Genomic DNA, 13,414 nt, shown 5'->3' with positions numbered 1-13,414 from the left:
GAGTTTTTCCCTGAAGGAAGGGTGCTTTTACTGTCTGTTTACCATTTTATAAGGTGTAGTAGAACACAGTGTATCCGAGGAAAGACTTTCTATCCCTGTATGTAGTTTTTGCTTCCTCTTTGTGAGAAATGCTCTTTGTGAGAAGTAACAGTTCAGTGTTTGACACTCTGGGAATGTTTGAGATTTGCTTTTTACCAGATCAGCAAAGCACTTCAGTGTTGTCTTTGGGGACATCTTCTAATTTTGAAGCAGCTTTAAACAGGCTGCATACTTGCAACAAGCACCTCTGAAGTGAAAGTGCAAACTGTGATGTTAGAACATGATGATTTAATGAGTGTTAAAGTTGTTAGAAATGTCTTTCCTTTAAATTCTATGTGCGTGTGAGAAGGGAGGGACACCAAGTTAAAATCTCTTTTGTTCTTTGAAGCTATTCTGCGTCTAACCAGAAGGTGGAGAAATGGAGACAGTCAAAGGCAAACAAAGCCGTTGCACTGAAAATCCTTTTATTTTTTTAAATCTGGTGACCTGTCCTGTGGAATTCTGTACAGGAACCTGTCAGATGTCTTAAGGTCTTATTATGTCAGTGTATATTGAATCAAAGAATGTAGTTTTACAGTATATCTTTCCTTCTATTCCATTTGTGGCCTCCCACTTGTCCAGCCAACAGAAAATCAGACATTTTTGTTATTTCAGGTTTGTCTGTTCAATCAGATAAAAGTCAGGCTCTCAAGAGGCAAGCAGTGGGAAGGCAGAGCAGTGACAGCACAGGTGGACAGTTCTTAGCTTGGCTGTATGGAGTAGCAACATCCAAAAATAGAGTCACAGAATCATTTAGGTTGGAAAAAACCTTCAAGATCATCAAGTCCAACCATCAGGCTGACCTACTGAGTCCCACCACTAAACCACATCCCTTAGTGCCATGTCCACACATCTCCTAAGTATCTCCAGGGACAGGGACTCCAGCAGTTCCATGGGCAGCCCATTCCAATGCTTGACCGTTTTCTCTGTGAAGAAATTCTGCCTGATATCCAATCTAAACCCCCCTGAAGCAACTTGAGGCCATTTTCTCACCTCCTATTACTTGTCACCTGAGAAAAGGGACCTCCTTGCTGCAGCCTCCTTTCAGGTAGTTGTAGAGTGATGAGGTCTCCCCTCAGCCTCCTCTTATCCAGCCTAAAAAATTTGATGTCAGTGTGCTTTGCTCTGGCTGTAGGATTTGTTTTGAGCCTTATAGACAAAACATTCTCTTATGAAGTTGTAAGGAATCTCTGGGACAAAGCTTAAATATATGCTGGGATTTGCAGTGGTTCTTTTTTGGCCAAGATGACATTCTACAGAAATTAGTGATTAGCTAATTTCTTTTTTAAACTTAGCATGGATGCATTTGACTGCACAGAAGGACAGCAAACAGCAGCACTCTGTGCCCAAGATACTTTTGGGGATTAGCAGTTGCACAAGGAAAAGTCCTGAGCTCAAAAAAGTGGGAGCTACAGCCTTTGCCTATAGATGGGACAATGTTGTATCAATGGACAGATCAGGATTCTTCTGTACTCCATTGCTTTTACCAACATTCAGGCTGTGCACCTGTTTATGCTGTTCTTATGCTGAATTTGTGATGTATTTTTCGCTCACTGAGAGGGAAAACAATTATTATGTCCAAGAATTTTGCACTCAGTGGTCATGTGGCCAGAGCGGTCGTGCTGCCAGAGACTTGCGTGGCTCAAGGCCTTGCAGTGCCCTGCAGAGGAACAAGCCAGCACTGGAACAGAAGCAGCGAAGTGTGGCCCTGTGCAATAGGTAGTGCTGCTACTGCAGCATAGCTGTGTTTGGGACTTACTCTTGGCATGTGGCAGCTCTGGAATACGTATTAGCATGTTTGGACCTGACAGAATATGCTTGTGTTGCTGAGGGTGAGGATACACCTGCTTTGTTAGAAATGGGGTAGCTGATGACAAAGAATTGCTCACCCCTATATTTCAGCCCAAGATATATTTCATCTTCCTGTGCACATAGCCATTGAGATAATTTTCCAACAGGCAGTCCATGCATGAGATAGTTCACGGTTTTATTTTATAGTCTTTTTGTAGTTGGTGTTAAATTATAAGAAAATGCTCATTAGGAATTTCCTATGAGCACAAGCTGCCTTGGCCACACACTTCTGGAAGCTGTCTGCAGCTTGACATAGCTGTGTGGAAAGAGTTCACTGGGATAATCATGTTGGTAGTGCAGAATGTAAAGCGGAATGGTTTTGTGTTCTTCTTTTTCCTCACCTGTGCTGCCTTTTCCTTTCTTGCAGTGAGATCAGTCGGCTGGACCTGGGCCTAATTGTTGAAGTATGGAACAAAGGACTTATCTGGGACACCCTGGTTGGGACCGTGTGGATTGCTTTGAAAGCCATTCGTCAATCTGATGAGGTTAAGCTGACACAAACTTTATTTTTACAACTCCAATGTTGATAGTTAGTGTTACAAATCTAGTCTGGTGCAGCTCAGGACTGTGCTTCTCAGCAGAACTTCCACTTGCAAAGTCAAGAAGGTTGTCTGAGGGAAGAGGGCTGTGTGAGCATGACTGTGTGTGGGGTGTGTTTTTTTTTTTTTTTTTTGGACGAGGTTCCCAACAGTGAGATCAAAACTGAACTTAAGTAGTTGTCTCTGGTCTTATATGTTAACTCAGAAAATAGGGCTTAATCTGTTAAGGAACATGTATATTTGACATGTGTCTGAGGTTTTGAGGACCCTTTAGTCTGATGCTCAAATTTCTGTAAGTTCCTGCTGAAGGGGGTGTTATAATTATTATGATAACAGACAAGCTGACTCTCAAGGCAGGCCCAGAACGTTGTCCTTTTTTTTTTTTTAAATTAAGGGTGCAGTGTTAAGATGTTTTCTAGTGGTGCTGATACGTACTGAAAAAAAAGTAGGAAATAAGATGCACTGATATCTATAACTCCTCTATCTACCAAAATTGGTAGTTCTGTGTTTCTTGCAGCTAAGTGGGATAGTTTTTTTTTAAACCTCAAATTTCAGGTCATTTAATTAAAAAATTACTGAATTTGAGCAGGGAGAGGGAGTTTATATTGTCCATAAAAAGAAAAGGGTGTGGATGCCCACTAGTGTGGCCAAAAGGCATAGCTGATGCTCGATTCCTCTGGCTGCCCAGGTACTCCCTGCTGACTGCCTTTGAGTACTTCTTACCTTTGCAGTTCTACTTAAAACATTAGTAGGTCTGTTGTGAGGTGTTTGCTTCTCATCTTTATAAAGGCCTTTAGGACTTGGAAGCCAAAACTGCCAGCACATGCTGTATGGATGTCATTAGGTGTTAAAAGCAGGTACTATGTCTTGATAATACTGTGCGGAGGCTCTTCCTGGAGTTTTTTATCTTAACAAATGTGTGACAGGTTGCTCCAAAAGGACCTGTCAGACTTTAAACTTCATCTGTGGCTTGTGATTCACAGGAAGGTCCTGGGGAGTGGTCTACGCTAGAGGCAGAAGTTGTAATGAAACATGATGAAATCTGTGGAACCAAAAATCCAACTCCTCACAGAATTTTGCTGGACACGAGATTTGAATTACCTTTTGGTGAGTGCATTTCAGTAACTTACCTAGGGCACTGACAGCGGAGATAAAGTGTCTGGGAGCAACCTGAGTCATAAAATCAAGTTGTATGTATTTGCAGTTCTGTCAAAATAGTTCAGTACAGATCAAATTGCTGCTGTTCATTTCATGTTTGGCTACTTTCTAACTTACAAGATAAGAATCAAGAGGGAAGATTTGAAGGTCTCAGAGTGCTGGAATGTTTAGACTAGCAGCAGTTTAAGAAACCACTAGTAATATTTCAGGATTGTGCAGTCAGACATTTTGTTCCTGAGTGGGGAACATTCGCTTCTTTGAATCTAGACACATGTGGCTCTGGAAGAGGTCAAGTTTGTTGTTAGAGCTGTTTAGAATGAGCTGTATGTGCTAGCTGCACTTATACCCTGCTAAAAGCATGCAGTTTAGTTAGTGGAACATTAATGTTTAGAGCCCCTGAACGTTATCATTAACAGGGTATGTAAATAACTTGGTGTCATAAGAATAACTGCCTTTTGGGAAGTTACTTGTGGTTGAAAAGTACAGAATGTGGAAAAACAGCTAACTGGAGCAAACCCATCTTAAGTAAAGGTGTGTGGGTTTTTTTGTTGTTTGTTTTTTATTTTATTTTTTCTGAATGAGGAGGTGGGAGAACCGAAAGGAAGGGCTTAGCCTAGACTGCATCCAAGGCATTTATAGAGCTCTTCCCAGCTCTTACCAGACCATTAGAACAGAGATGATGTTCTGGGGGCTTGTGTGTGTGCGTTTTATTTGTTTTTCCCTTTCCTTTCCTGCTTTAGGCCCTTTAGTGTTTTTTAAATGCCTGTCATTGCTGGCCTCATCTCTTTTTTTTTTTTTTTTTTTAACTAAGCCCTTGGCAGAGTTGAACAATTTGATTTGCTCTAAGGACTGGTGGAGCATTTGTACACCCCTTGGCATTTGGCCAGCAACTGCCAGGATCGGCCATCTGTTGTGGAAAGAAGTTAGGTCATCTACTAGTCTCATAAACCTCCCTTCCTGGTGCAAGGGAGGATGTGGGCTTTGGTCCTGTGGCACTAAAATCGATATAAATTGCATCTTGTGCTCTGAGAGCTACGCTGAGTGTACTGTTGCAAGTGCACAACTGGCTGGATGGTGCAATTAAGGTGAGTGTAGTGTACCGTAAAGGTAGCAGGCACTGCTCTTTACAGCCCAGTATGTAAAGGGGAGAAGGTGTCTGACATCCTAAGCTGTCTGATGCTGGTGTGGAGACATCCCTATTCCTCATAAAAACTCTGCTGGTGATTCACTGCTGTCACACTGTCAGTAGGAAGTTCATTGACTAGGGGGATTGGACCTTCTTTCGGAACAATCCCTTAATGCATTAACTTGGAGAAGGACAAGTGCAGGCTTGTACAGATAAGTTTTTTTTACTGGGCTGAACAAACATAAAATTACGTATAAGGAAAAATTCCCTAGGGAAGAACTCTGATATGTTGTCAGCATGTTCTCTTTGACAGCACACTTTAACTTTTTGTTGCTAACTATTCAAGATGCAGTAAGTCTTGATATCCTCAAACAGGAAAGTTTCATTTCTGCTGAGGTCAGCTCTAAAATGGTACCTGAGGATGTTGCCGTGGATCCCCATGGATTAGTGCTTTCTAGTGATCCATACTGGACCTTGCAGTCAGGAACTGTGCTGTGGTTTTCTTTGTTGGTGGTTTGTTTGGATTTTGGTGTTTTTTGTTTTCATTTTTTTGTTTTTAAAGAGGCAAAATTAACTTTTTTTTTCTAAAAATATCAGAATTATGGAGCTTTTTTCCCCAATTTACTTCAGCAGCATGTAAGCTTTATTATGAGTGTGGCCAGGTGACACTGAATGAAGCACCGTCTGTCACTCTGCCACTTTTAGCTGCAGTGCTGGGTAGATCCTGGGTAGGTTTTCTACGCAGAGCTTATGGATATAGCTCAAAACTGTTGCATTCAGCACAATTTCACAGTGTCCCCAGCTAACCCTGATTCATTGCTTATGCTGACGCCCACTGCTCTGTCCTACGCATTAAACTCCTGTGGATATTTGCATAACCCTACGCAGGTTGAAGAACTACTCTCTCCGTGAGATTTCCATTTGTAAAGTTTTGACAGATGTAGGCATTGTCACTGTTGTGCTTTACATGGTACAACAAGGTACAACAGTTGCTGCTGTCCCACCATGTCCACATCTGGGATTTATTTTTTGAGATGCTGTAAATCAGAGACTAAGTTCTTTTTTGTTGTTTGCTTGTTTTTTCATTCAGTTGGGGATTTAATGACATATAAAATCCATTCTCTGAAAACAATAGGCAATGGTGATCTCTTACAAGTGCTGGAAAAATGTGCTTAAAAGGTGGGCGTGTGTATGATTGTGTGTAAAATTTCTATGGATTTCACTCATGCTTTTTGAATTCTTCTTCAATTTGATTCTTATTTAAAAAGGGAAGGGGCAGAATGCAAAAGAAGGAGCTGGAAAGATTTTAGCATCTCCTGACTGCACATTCCCTTTCTCAGGAGGTGACGTGGTAGTATCAGGAACTTTCTCAGAGCTGAGTGTTACTGTAGTTCAGTGACCCTCCTATACTAGGAAGCGTCTCTCATTGTAAACATGGTCAATTGTGGGCCACAGGCTATGACTTTAATGCAAAATAATGGCAAACTGATTTCCAACTGCAGAGGTACTTTTGTGGATAGCTGCTGTAGCTAGTCCTCATAGTGGATTGCTTGGGATTGGCTGTGATGCTCAAATTTAGGGGTCTTGGCTTCTCCAGCTGTATTTGCAAAAGTACTGGCTCATCAAGAAGGTAATGCCAGGTCTGCTTCCTCCTCAACCCTTATTTTATTCACCATCCCACTTTGCTTTATCTATCTAACTCTAATCTCTGTATCCATTATATACCTAAGAATAGGGGAGCACAGCTGAAAAATAACAGGAATGTGAGGTTAAATTTAAACTTTCATAATTTTCCTGTGTTATGACAAGAGGAACAATGGCATTAACTTGTGCTGTGGGAGGTTTAGGTTGGCTATTAGGAAAAAATTCTTCACTGAAAGGGTTGTGAAGCATTGGAACAGGCTGCCTGCTCAACTGTAGTTGAGTCACCATCCCTGGAGGTCTTCAGAAAACGTGTAGATGTGGTGTCTGGGGACATGGTTTAATGGTGGACTTGGCAGTGCTAGGTTAAAGGTTGGACTAGACGATCTTAGAGGTCTTTTCCAACCTAAAAGATTCTGTGATACCATGATTTATTTTATTTTATTTTTATTTTTTAATGTGAGGAGAGGAGCAATTGACCATTTTGATGTGGGGTGAAATATTGGTTCTTTGGGGCAAATGTTTAGCCTTCTGACAGGGAGAGAACACAGCAAGGGTAGCTAAAGGCAAGGCTGGCAGCTGCTACCTTCTCATCTAAGTTCATTCTGATGGTACTTGTAAATGATCTCTGTTTTAAAAGAATGTGAATTTCTGATGGCTTTTTATGTTCAGACGGTATCAAAAAGTGAACTTTACTCTGCAATTCGTGTTTTGGAATGTGTTACATTTTGTGATTTTTTTCAAGTATAGGAAAAACAGACTTCCTGTAAACTGTTACGTGGTACAGAACCTGGATTTAACAAATGATGAATATTAAATGTAATAGAGTGTTTTCTCCCTGCTAATCCACTCAACACAGGACTCTTGTTTTTGCTGTTTTGTTTTTGTTTTTAAACAGTATTTTAAAATTATGTTCTACAGAACCAAAAAATCTAATTCTGAAAAGTAGGATTTCATGAAGAAAATTAAGAATGTTAAGTAAGTAACAAGAATTTAGTGACTTTTCTCTTTCTGATATAAGACAAGTGATCATTTGTAATGCATCTATTATTTGTTCCCTTGCTTTCTACGCCAAATGCTGAAATAACAGGAACTTGACACAGCTATATTGAAAGGCTTTTATTATGGAGTGTGAAAAGTTGTCAGCTTGTGCCGTGTTTTGTAATGTCCAGCAAAGGATGGGAGCATCAGCTAGCTGTGTGAAGGCTTCTGCTGCTCTTCCCTGGAAGAATGCCGCTGCCTTTCTTAGAACTTCGTTTTCAGTTTGTCCTTCGAGACAAGGGCAGAGGCTGGTTGAACAGCTGGAGGTACTGAGCGTGTGGGATCTTCCTCTTGGGAAGACAGCGTCTGCCCGTATCATCTCCTCCAGCAGTGCTTCCCTTCTCACGCTGACTGCACGTCTGCTGCCATTGCCTGTGGGGTAGAGAAAGAAGAACTATGAGGTGGTTTAGGCTCTTTTTTCCTGCCCTCTGAGACTTGGAATCGTGAAGGGAGGTAGCTCAGCTCACAGCCTCTGCATTGCTCCTGGTGGATTTGCTGAGGAGCCCTCCTGTAGCTGGGGGGCTAGCAGGGGGGACTCTTCATGCCTGCATGTTTATACTGTCTTGTTTTTATCAGCTGGAAACTGCTGCTTTAAGTCCACACGGGGAACTAAATAGATCGTTGATCTGCCGTGAAAGTTCTTAAGTCAGCAGCTCTGTCACTGTAGACGTAATGTTTTAATAAGTGTGTTTGCAGTGACACTTGGGAACATTGTGTATCACATTTTGTTTCCCGGGTGAAGTCCTCCTGGCTGTTATAGATGCAGGAGAACCTGAGCAACGTGTGTGCACACGTGCAGCTTGTGCTGCTTTCCAGGCCTGCTAAAATGCATCTGTAACAAAACAGTGTTCTTCCCTTTGGCTGTGCTTTTGTACTTTTTCCGTCACTTCTGGCTGCTCTGTTTCATTTAGGTTAGGTGATGCACAGAAATAACGTACCCCAGGCTACTCATATCTACTTATTTAAAGTGTTTCAATATGTTTAGCTGGAGCTTGAAAAGTTTGCGAGGGATTATAAGAGGGGAAAAAGAAAAAGAACAAATACAAAACACCAAAAAGGTAAAGTCCTTGGTGTAAAACATGATTGCATATACAGTGAGGTTAGTACAAAAAAGCCAGTCTTTCTGTTTCCTGGATTAAATTTCTCTTTTTGGTTCCACCTGGTATTCACAGATTCACAGATTTTTCTAGGTTGGAAGAGACCTCAAGATCATCGAGTCCAACCTCCGACCTAACACTAAGTACTCCACTAAACCATATCCCCAAGCTCTACATCTAAACGTCTTTTAAAGACCTCCAGGGATGGTGACTCCACCACCTCCCTGGGCAGCCCGTTCCAATGCTTAATAACCCTTTCGGTAAAGAAGTACTTCCTAACATCCAACCTAAAACTCCCCTGTCGCAACTTTAGCCCATTCCCCCTCGTCCTGTCACCAGGCACGTGGGAGAATAGACCAACCCCCACCTCTCTACAGCCTCCTTTCAGGTAACTGTAGAGAGCGATGAGGTCGCCCCTGAGCCTCCTCTTCTCCAGGCTGAACAAGCCCAGCTCCCTCAGCCGCTCCTCGTAAGACTTGTTCTCCAGACCCCTCACCAGCTTGGTCGCCCTTCTCTGGACTCGCTCGAGCACGTCCATGTCCTTCCTGTAGCGAGGGGCCCAAAACTGAACACAGTACTCGAGGTGCGGCCTCACCAGAGCCGAGTACAGGGGCACAATCACTTCCCTCGACCTGCTGGCCACACTGCTTCTTATACAGGCCAGGATGCCGTTGGCCTTCTTGGCCACCTGGGCACACTGCTGGCTCATATTCAGCCGACTATCCACCAATACTCCCAGGTCCTTCTCGGCCAGGCAGCTTTCCAGCCACTCATCTCCCAGCCTGTAGCTCTGCTTGGGGTTGTTGCAGCCCAGGTGCAGGACCCGGCACTTGGCCTTGTTGAACTTCATGCAGTTGACCTCAGCCCATCGCTCCAGCCTATGCAGATCCTCCTGCAGAGCCTTCCTGCCCTCGAGCAGATCGACACACGCACTTAGCTTGGTGTCATCTGCAAACTTACTGAGGGTGCACTGGACGCCCTCATCCAGATCATCAATAAAGATATTAAAGAGGACCGGCCCCAGTACCGAGCCCTGGGGGACTCCACTAGTGACCGGCCTCCAGCCAGATTTGACTCCATTCACCACAACTCTCTGGGCCCGGCCATCCAGCCAGTTTCTAACCCAGCGAAGCGTACGCCAGTCCAAGCCCCGAGCAGCCAGTTTCTTGAGGAGAATGTTGTGGGGAACGGTGTCAAAAGCCTTACTGAGGTCAAGGTAGACCACGTCCACAGCCTTTCCCTCATCCACCAAGCGCGTCACTTGGTCATAGAAGGAGATCAGGTTCGTCAAGCAGGACCTGCCTTTCATAAACCCATGCTGACTGGGCCTGATCGCCTGCTTGCCCTGCAAGTGCCGCGTGATGACCCTCAAGATAATCTGCTCCATGAGCTTCCCCGGCACTGAGGTCAAACTGACAGGCCTATAGTTCCCCGGGTCTGCCCTGCGGCCCTTCTTATAGATGGGCGTCACATTGGCTAGCCGCCAGTCAACCGGGACCTCCCCCGATAGCCAGGACTGCCGATAAATGATGGAAAGCGGCTCGGCCAGCTCCTCCGCCAGTTCTCTCAGTACCCTCGGGTGGATCCCATCCGGCCCCATCGACTTGCGCACATCCAAGCTCCGTAGCAGGTCGCCAACCATTTCCTCATGGATAGCGAAGGCCACATCCAGCTCCCCATCCCCTTCCACCAGCTCAGGGCACTGGGTGTCCGGAGAACAACCGGTATTGCCGCTAAAGACTGAGGCAAAGGCGGCATTAAGCACCTCAGCCTTTTCCTCATCCTTAGTAACTAGGTTTCCCCTCGCATCCAGTAAAGGATGGAGATTCTCCCTAGTCCTCCGTTTCGCGTTGATGTATTTGTAAAAGGATTTTTTGTTGTCTTTAACGGCAGTAGCCAGGTTGAGCTCCAGATGAGCTTTGGCCTTTCTAATTTTCTCCCTGCACAGCCTCGCTACATCCTTGTAGTCCTCCTCAGTGGCCCGCCCTTTTTTCCAAAGATTATAAACCCTCTTTTTTCTGCTAAGCTCCAGCCGCAACTCTCTGTTGAGCCAGGCCGGTCTTCTTCCACGCCGGCTCATCTTTGGGCACGTGGGGACGGACCGCTCCTGTGCCATCACGATTTCCTTCTTGAGGAGCGCCCAGCCTTCCTGGACTCCTCTGCCCTTCAGAACCGCCTCCCAAGGGACTCGGCCAACCAGCATCCTGAGCAGCTCAAAGTCAGCCCTCCGGAAGTCCAAGACAGCAGTTTTACTGGTCCCCTTCCTGGCCTCGCCAAGAATAGAGAACTCTACCATTTCGTGGTCACTCTGCCCCAGACAGCTTCCGACCACCACATCTCCCACCAGTCCTTCTCTGTTTGTGAAGAGAAGGTCTAGCGGGGCACCACCCCTGGTAGGTTCACTGACCAGCTGCGTCAGGAAGCTATCTCCCACGCTCTCCAGAAACCTCCTAGACTGCTTTCTCTGTGCCGTGTTGTGTTTCCAGGATATGTCCGGGAAGTTGAAGTCCCCCACGAGGACAAGCGCCGACGATTTTGCAACTTCTGTCAGTTGCCTATAAAACTCCTCATCCGTCTCCTCATCCTGGTTTGGCGGTCTATAACAGACCCCCACCAGGATGCTAGCCTTGCCGGCCTTCCCGCGGATCCTAACCCACAGGGATTCAACCTTATCATTCCCAGCCTGGAGTTCTACAACATCGAAAGATTCTCTAATGTAGAGAGCCACGCCACCTCCCCTTCTGTGCTGCCTGTCCCTCCTGAAGAGCCGATAGCCAGGCATTGCAGCACTCCAGTCGTGGGAGCGGTCCCACCACGTCTCCGTGATGGCAACCAAGTCGTAGCCTGCCTGCTGCACAATGGCTTCCAGCTCCTCCTGTTTGTTACCCATGCTGCGTGCATTAGTGTAGATGCACTTCAGCTGGGCCATCGCCTTCTTCCCCGGCCTAGCCATTGTTTCCCCCGGCACAGCTCCGACAAGCCTTGTTTGAGCCCCGTCCCCCTTCTTACCTAGTTTAAAGCTCTCTCTATGAGCCCCGCCAGCTCCTGGCCTAGGATCCGTTTTCCCCTTGGAGATAGAGACCCATCTGGGGCCATCAGGCCGGGTGCCGAGTAAAGCTCCCCATGGTGAAAAAACCCAAAATTTCTATGCTGGCACCAGCCTCTGAGCCACCTATTAACCACATGAGCTTTCCATGTCCTCTCCGTGCCTCTCCCTTCCCCCGTAGGGATGGACGAGAACACCACCTGCACTCCCGCTCCCTCCACCAATCGTCCCAGCCCCCTATAGTCCTGTTTGATGGCCCTGAGGCTTCTCTTTTCAACATCATCGCTGCCAGCCTGGACTATCAAAAGCGGGTAATAGTCAGAGGGGCGAACCAGGTTTGGAAGCTTCCTGGTAACGTCTCTGACCCTGGCCCCAGGGAGGCAGCAGACTTCCCTATGTGTGGGGTCAGGCCGACAAATAGGGCCCTCCGTTCCCCTGAGGAGGGAGTCGCCCACAACAATCACCCTTCTTTCTTTCTTGGTGGAGGCAGTCCTGAGGCGTGGAGTCAACTTCCTCACCTCAGGCATCCTCCCGGGTAGGCTTCCTACCTCATCCTCACCCACCGGTCTCTCCAGCTCCAGGGCCTCAAACCTATTGTTCAAGGGCACCTGGGAAGGCGGCGCCGGAAGGGGAGGGCATCTCCTGCGAGGTCGAGCAGGGACCTGCCTCCATTCCTCCTCAACTCGCAGGTCCCCTCCCTCTGCCCGATGGCAACAGGGCAGGGGGTCCACCCCCCTTTGGGGCGTCTCACCCTGGTCCCTCTCCCTCCGGTCCTGCAGGGAGTCGCTCCACCAGTCTATCTCCCGCTCGCACTCCCTGATATCCCTCAGCCTCTGCACCTCCTCCTTGAGCTCTGCCACCATGCGGACCAGGTCGTCCACCTGCTCGCACCTCACGCAAGCAGTCTCTCTGCCCCCCGCCGATGGCAGCAAGAGGCTCAGACACTCCCCGCATCCGGAGACCTGAACTGCCGCATGTTTGGACGGGCAGTCGGTCTGGGTGTGCACTGACTTCCTAGAGAAAGCACCGTGCCTGGTGGAGACCATCGCAGCCCAGCTGACGGGAGAGTGCCGTTAGAGGAGTTGTCCCTATGGGCGGGTGTGAGCGCTCCGCCCTGCCTGCCCGCCCTGCCTGCGCCAACTGCCTCGCTAACTGCCGCGTCACTCCCACCGCGTCACTCCCTGTTTGCCGGCCCTGGTCGCCGCGCTCCTGGTCGCTCGCGCTCCCTAAGGGCTGCCTTTGAACGGCCGGGGGGAGGAGCTGACGCTGTCGCTGACGCTGACGCTGCTGGCCCCGCCTACGCCTCGTCAGCCTCCCTCACGAGGGCTGCCGGTGCCTGGCGGCTCCCTCACGTAGGCTCGATGCCCGAAAAATAGCCCTGCCTGTCCCGATCCCGCGCTCCGCTGCAGCACGCGTCTGCCCCGGAGCCGGTCGCCTCGGCAAGTGTTTGGGATTCTTCCCTGGTGTATTTTCTCCTGGTACTCTGGAGATGGGTGACAGCTAAAAGCAGAAAGGAGTGCAAGAGTGTGCTGATGCTGCTAGTGGTAGTACCTGATGCAGACAGCCAAGAGATTTTTTTTCCCTTTTTCAAGTGAACATATTTTTAAGTGTTTACCAGGCTTGGGGTTGGGAAGCAATCATCTCCTAAAAAGGGCTGGTGAGACTTGTTGTAGTCTCTGTTGCTCCTGGTGATATAAAATGACCTTTCTTTGGGTCATCCAGAAATTAAACTTTGTTAATGCCCAGTTCTGTTGTGGAACAACAATATAACTTGTTAGAACTTCCACATAACCCATTGCAGGTTCCAGATGCAGCTCTTGCCGTATGTTTGGTAGTG

The 13,414-nt window shown here is 47.0% G+C and overlaps 1 protein-coding gene across 5 annotated transcripts in view; it reads left to right on the top strand.

The window, feature by feature from the left end:
* The window catches only part of UNC13B (unc-13 homolog B), a 219,894-nt gene that overhangs the window by 29,829 nt on the left and 176,651 nt on the right, over positions 1–13,414 (top strand). For all 5 annotated transcript variants that reach the window (XM_083818327.1, XM_083818325.1, XM_083818328.1 and 2 more), the window contains exons 4-5: positions 2,297–2,414; positions 3,452–3,575. In XM_083818327.1, coding sequence (XP_083674453.1) covers positions 2,297–2,414; positions 3,452–3,575 — 242 coding nt within the window. The remainder of the gene's footprint in view (positions 1–2,296; positions 2,415–3,451; positions 3,576–13,414) is intronic.

The sequence above is a fragment of the Anser anser genome (genome assembly GCF_964211835.1).
Source record: "Anser anser genome assembly, chromosome: Z".
Lineage (NCBI taxonomy): Eukaryota > Metazoa > Chordata > Aves > Anseriformes > Anatidae > Anser > Anser anser.
The sequence above is the reverse complement of the archived record's forward strand: the minus strand, read 5'-3'. Positions and strand labels throughout refer to the sequence as shown.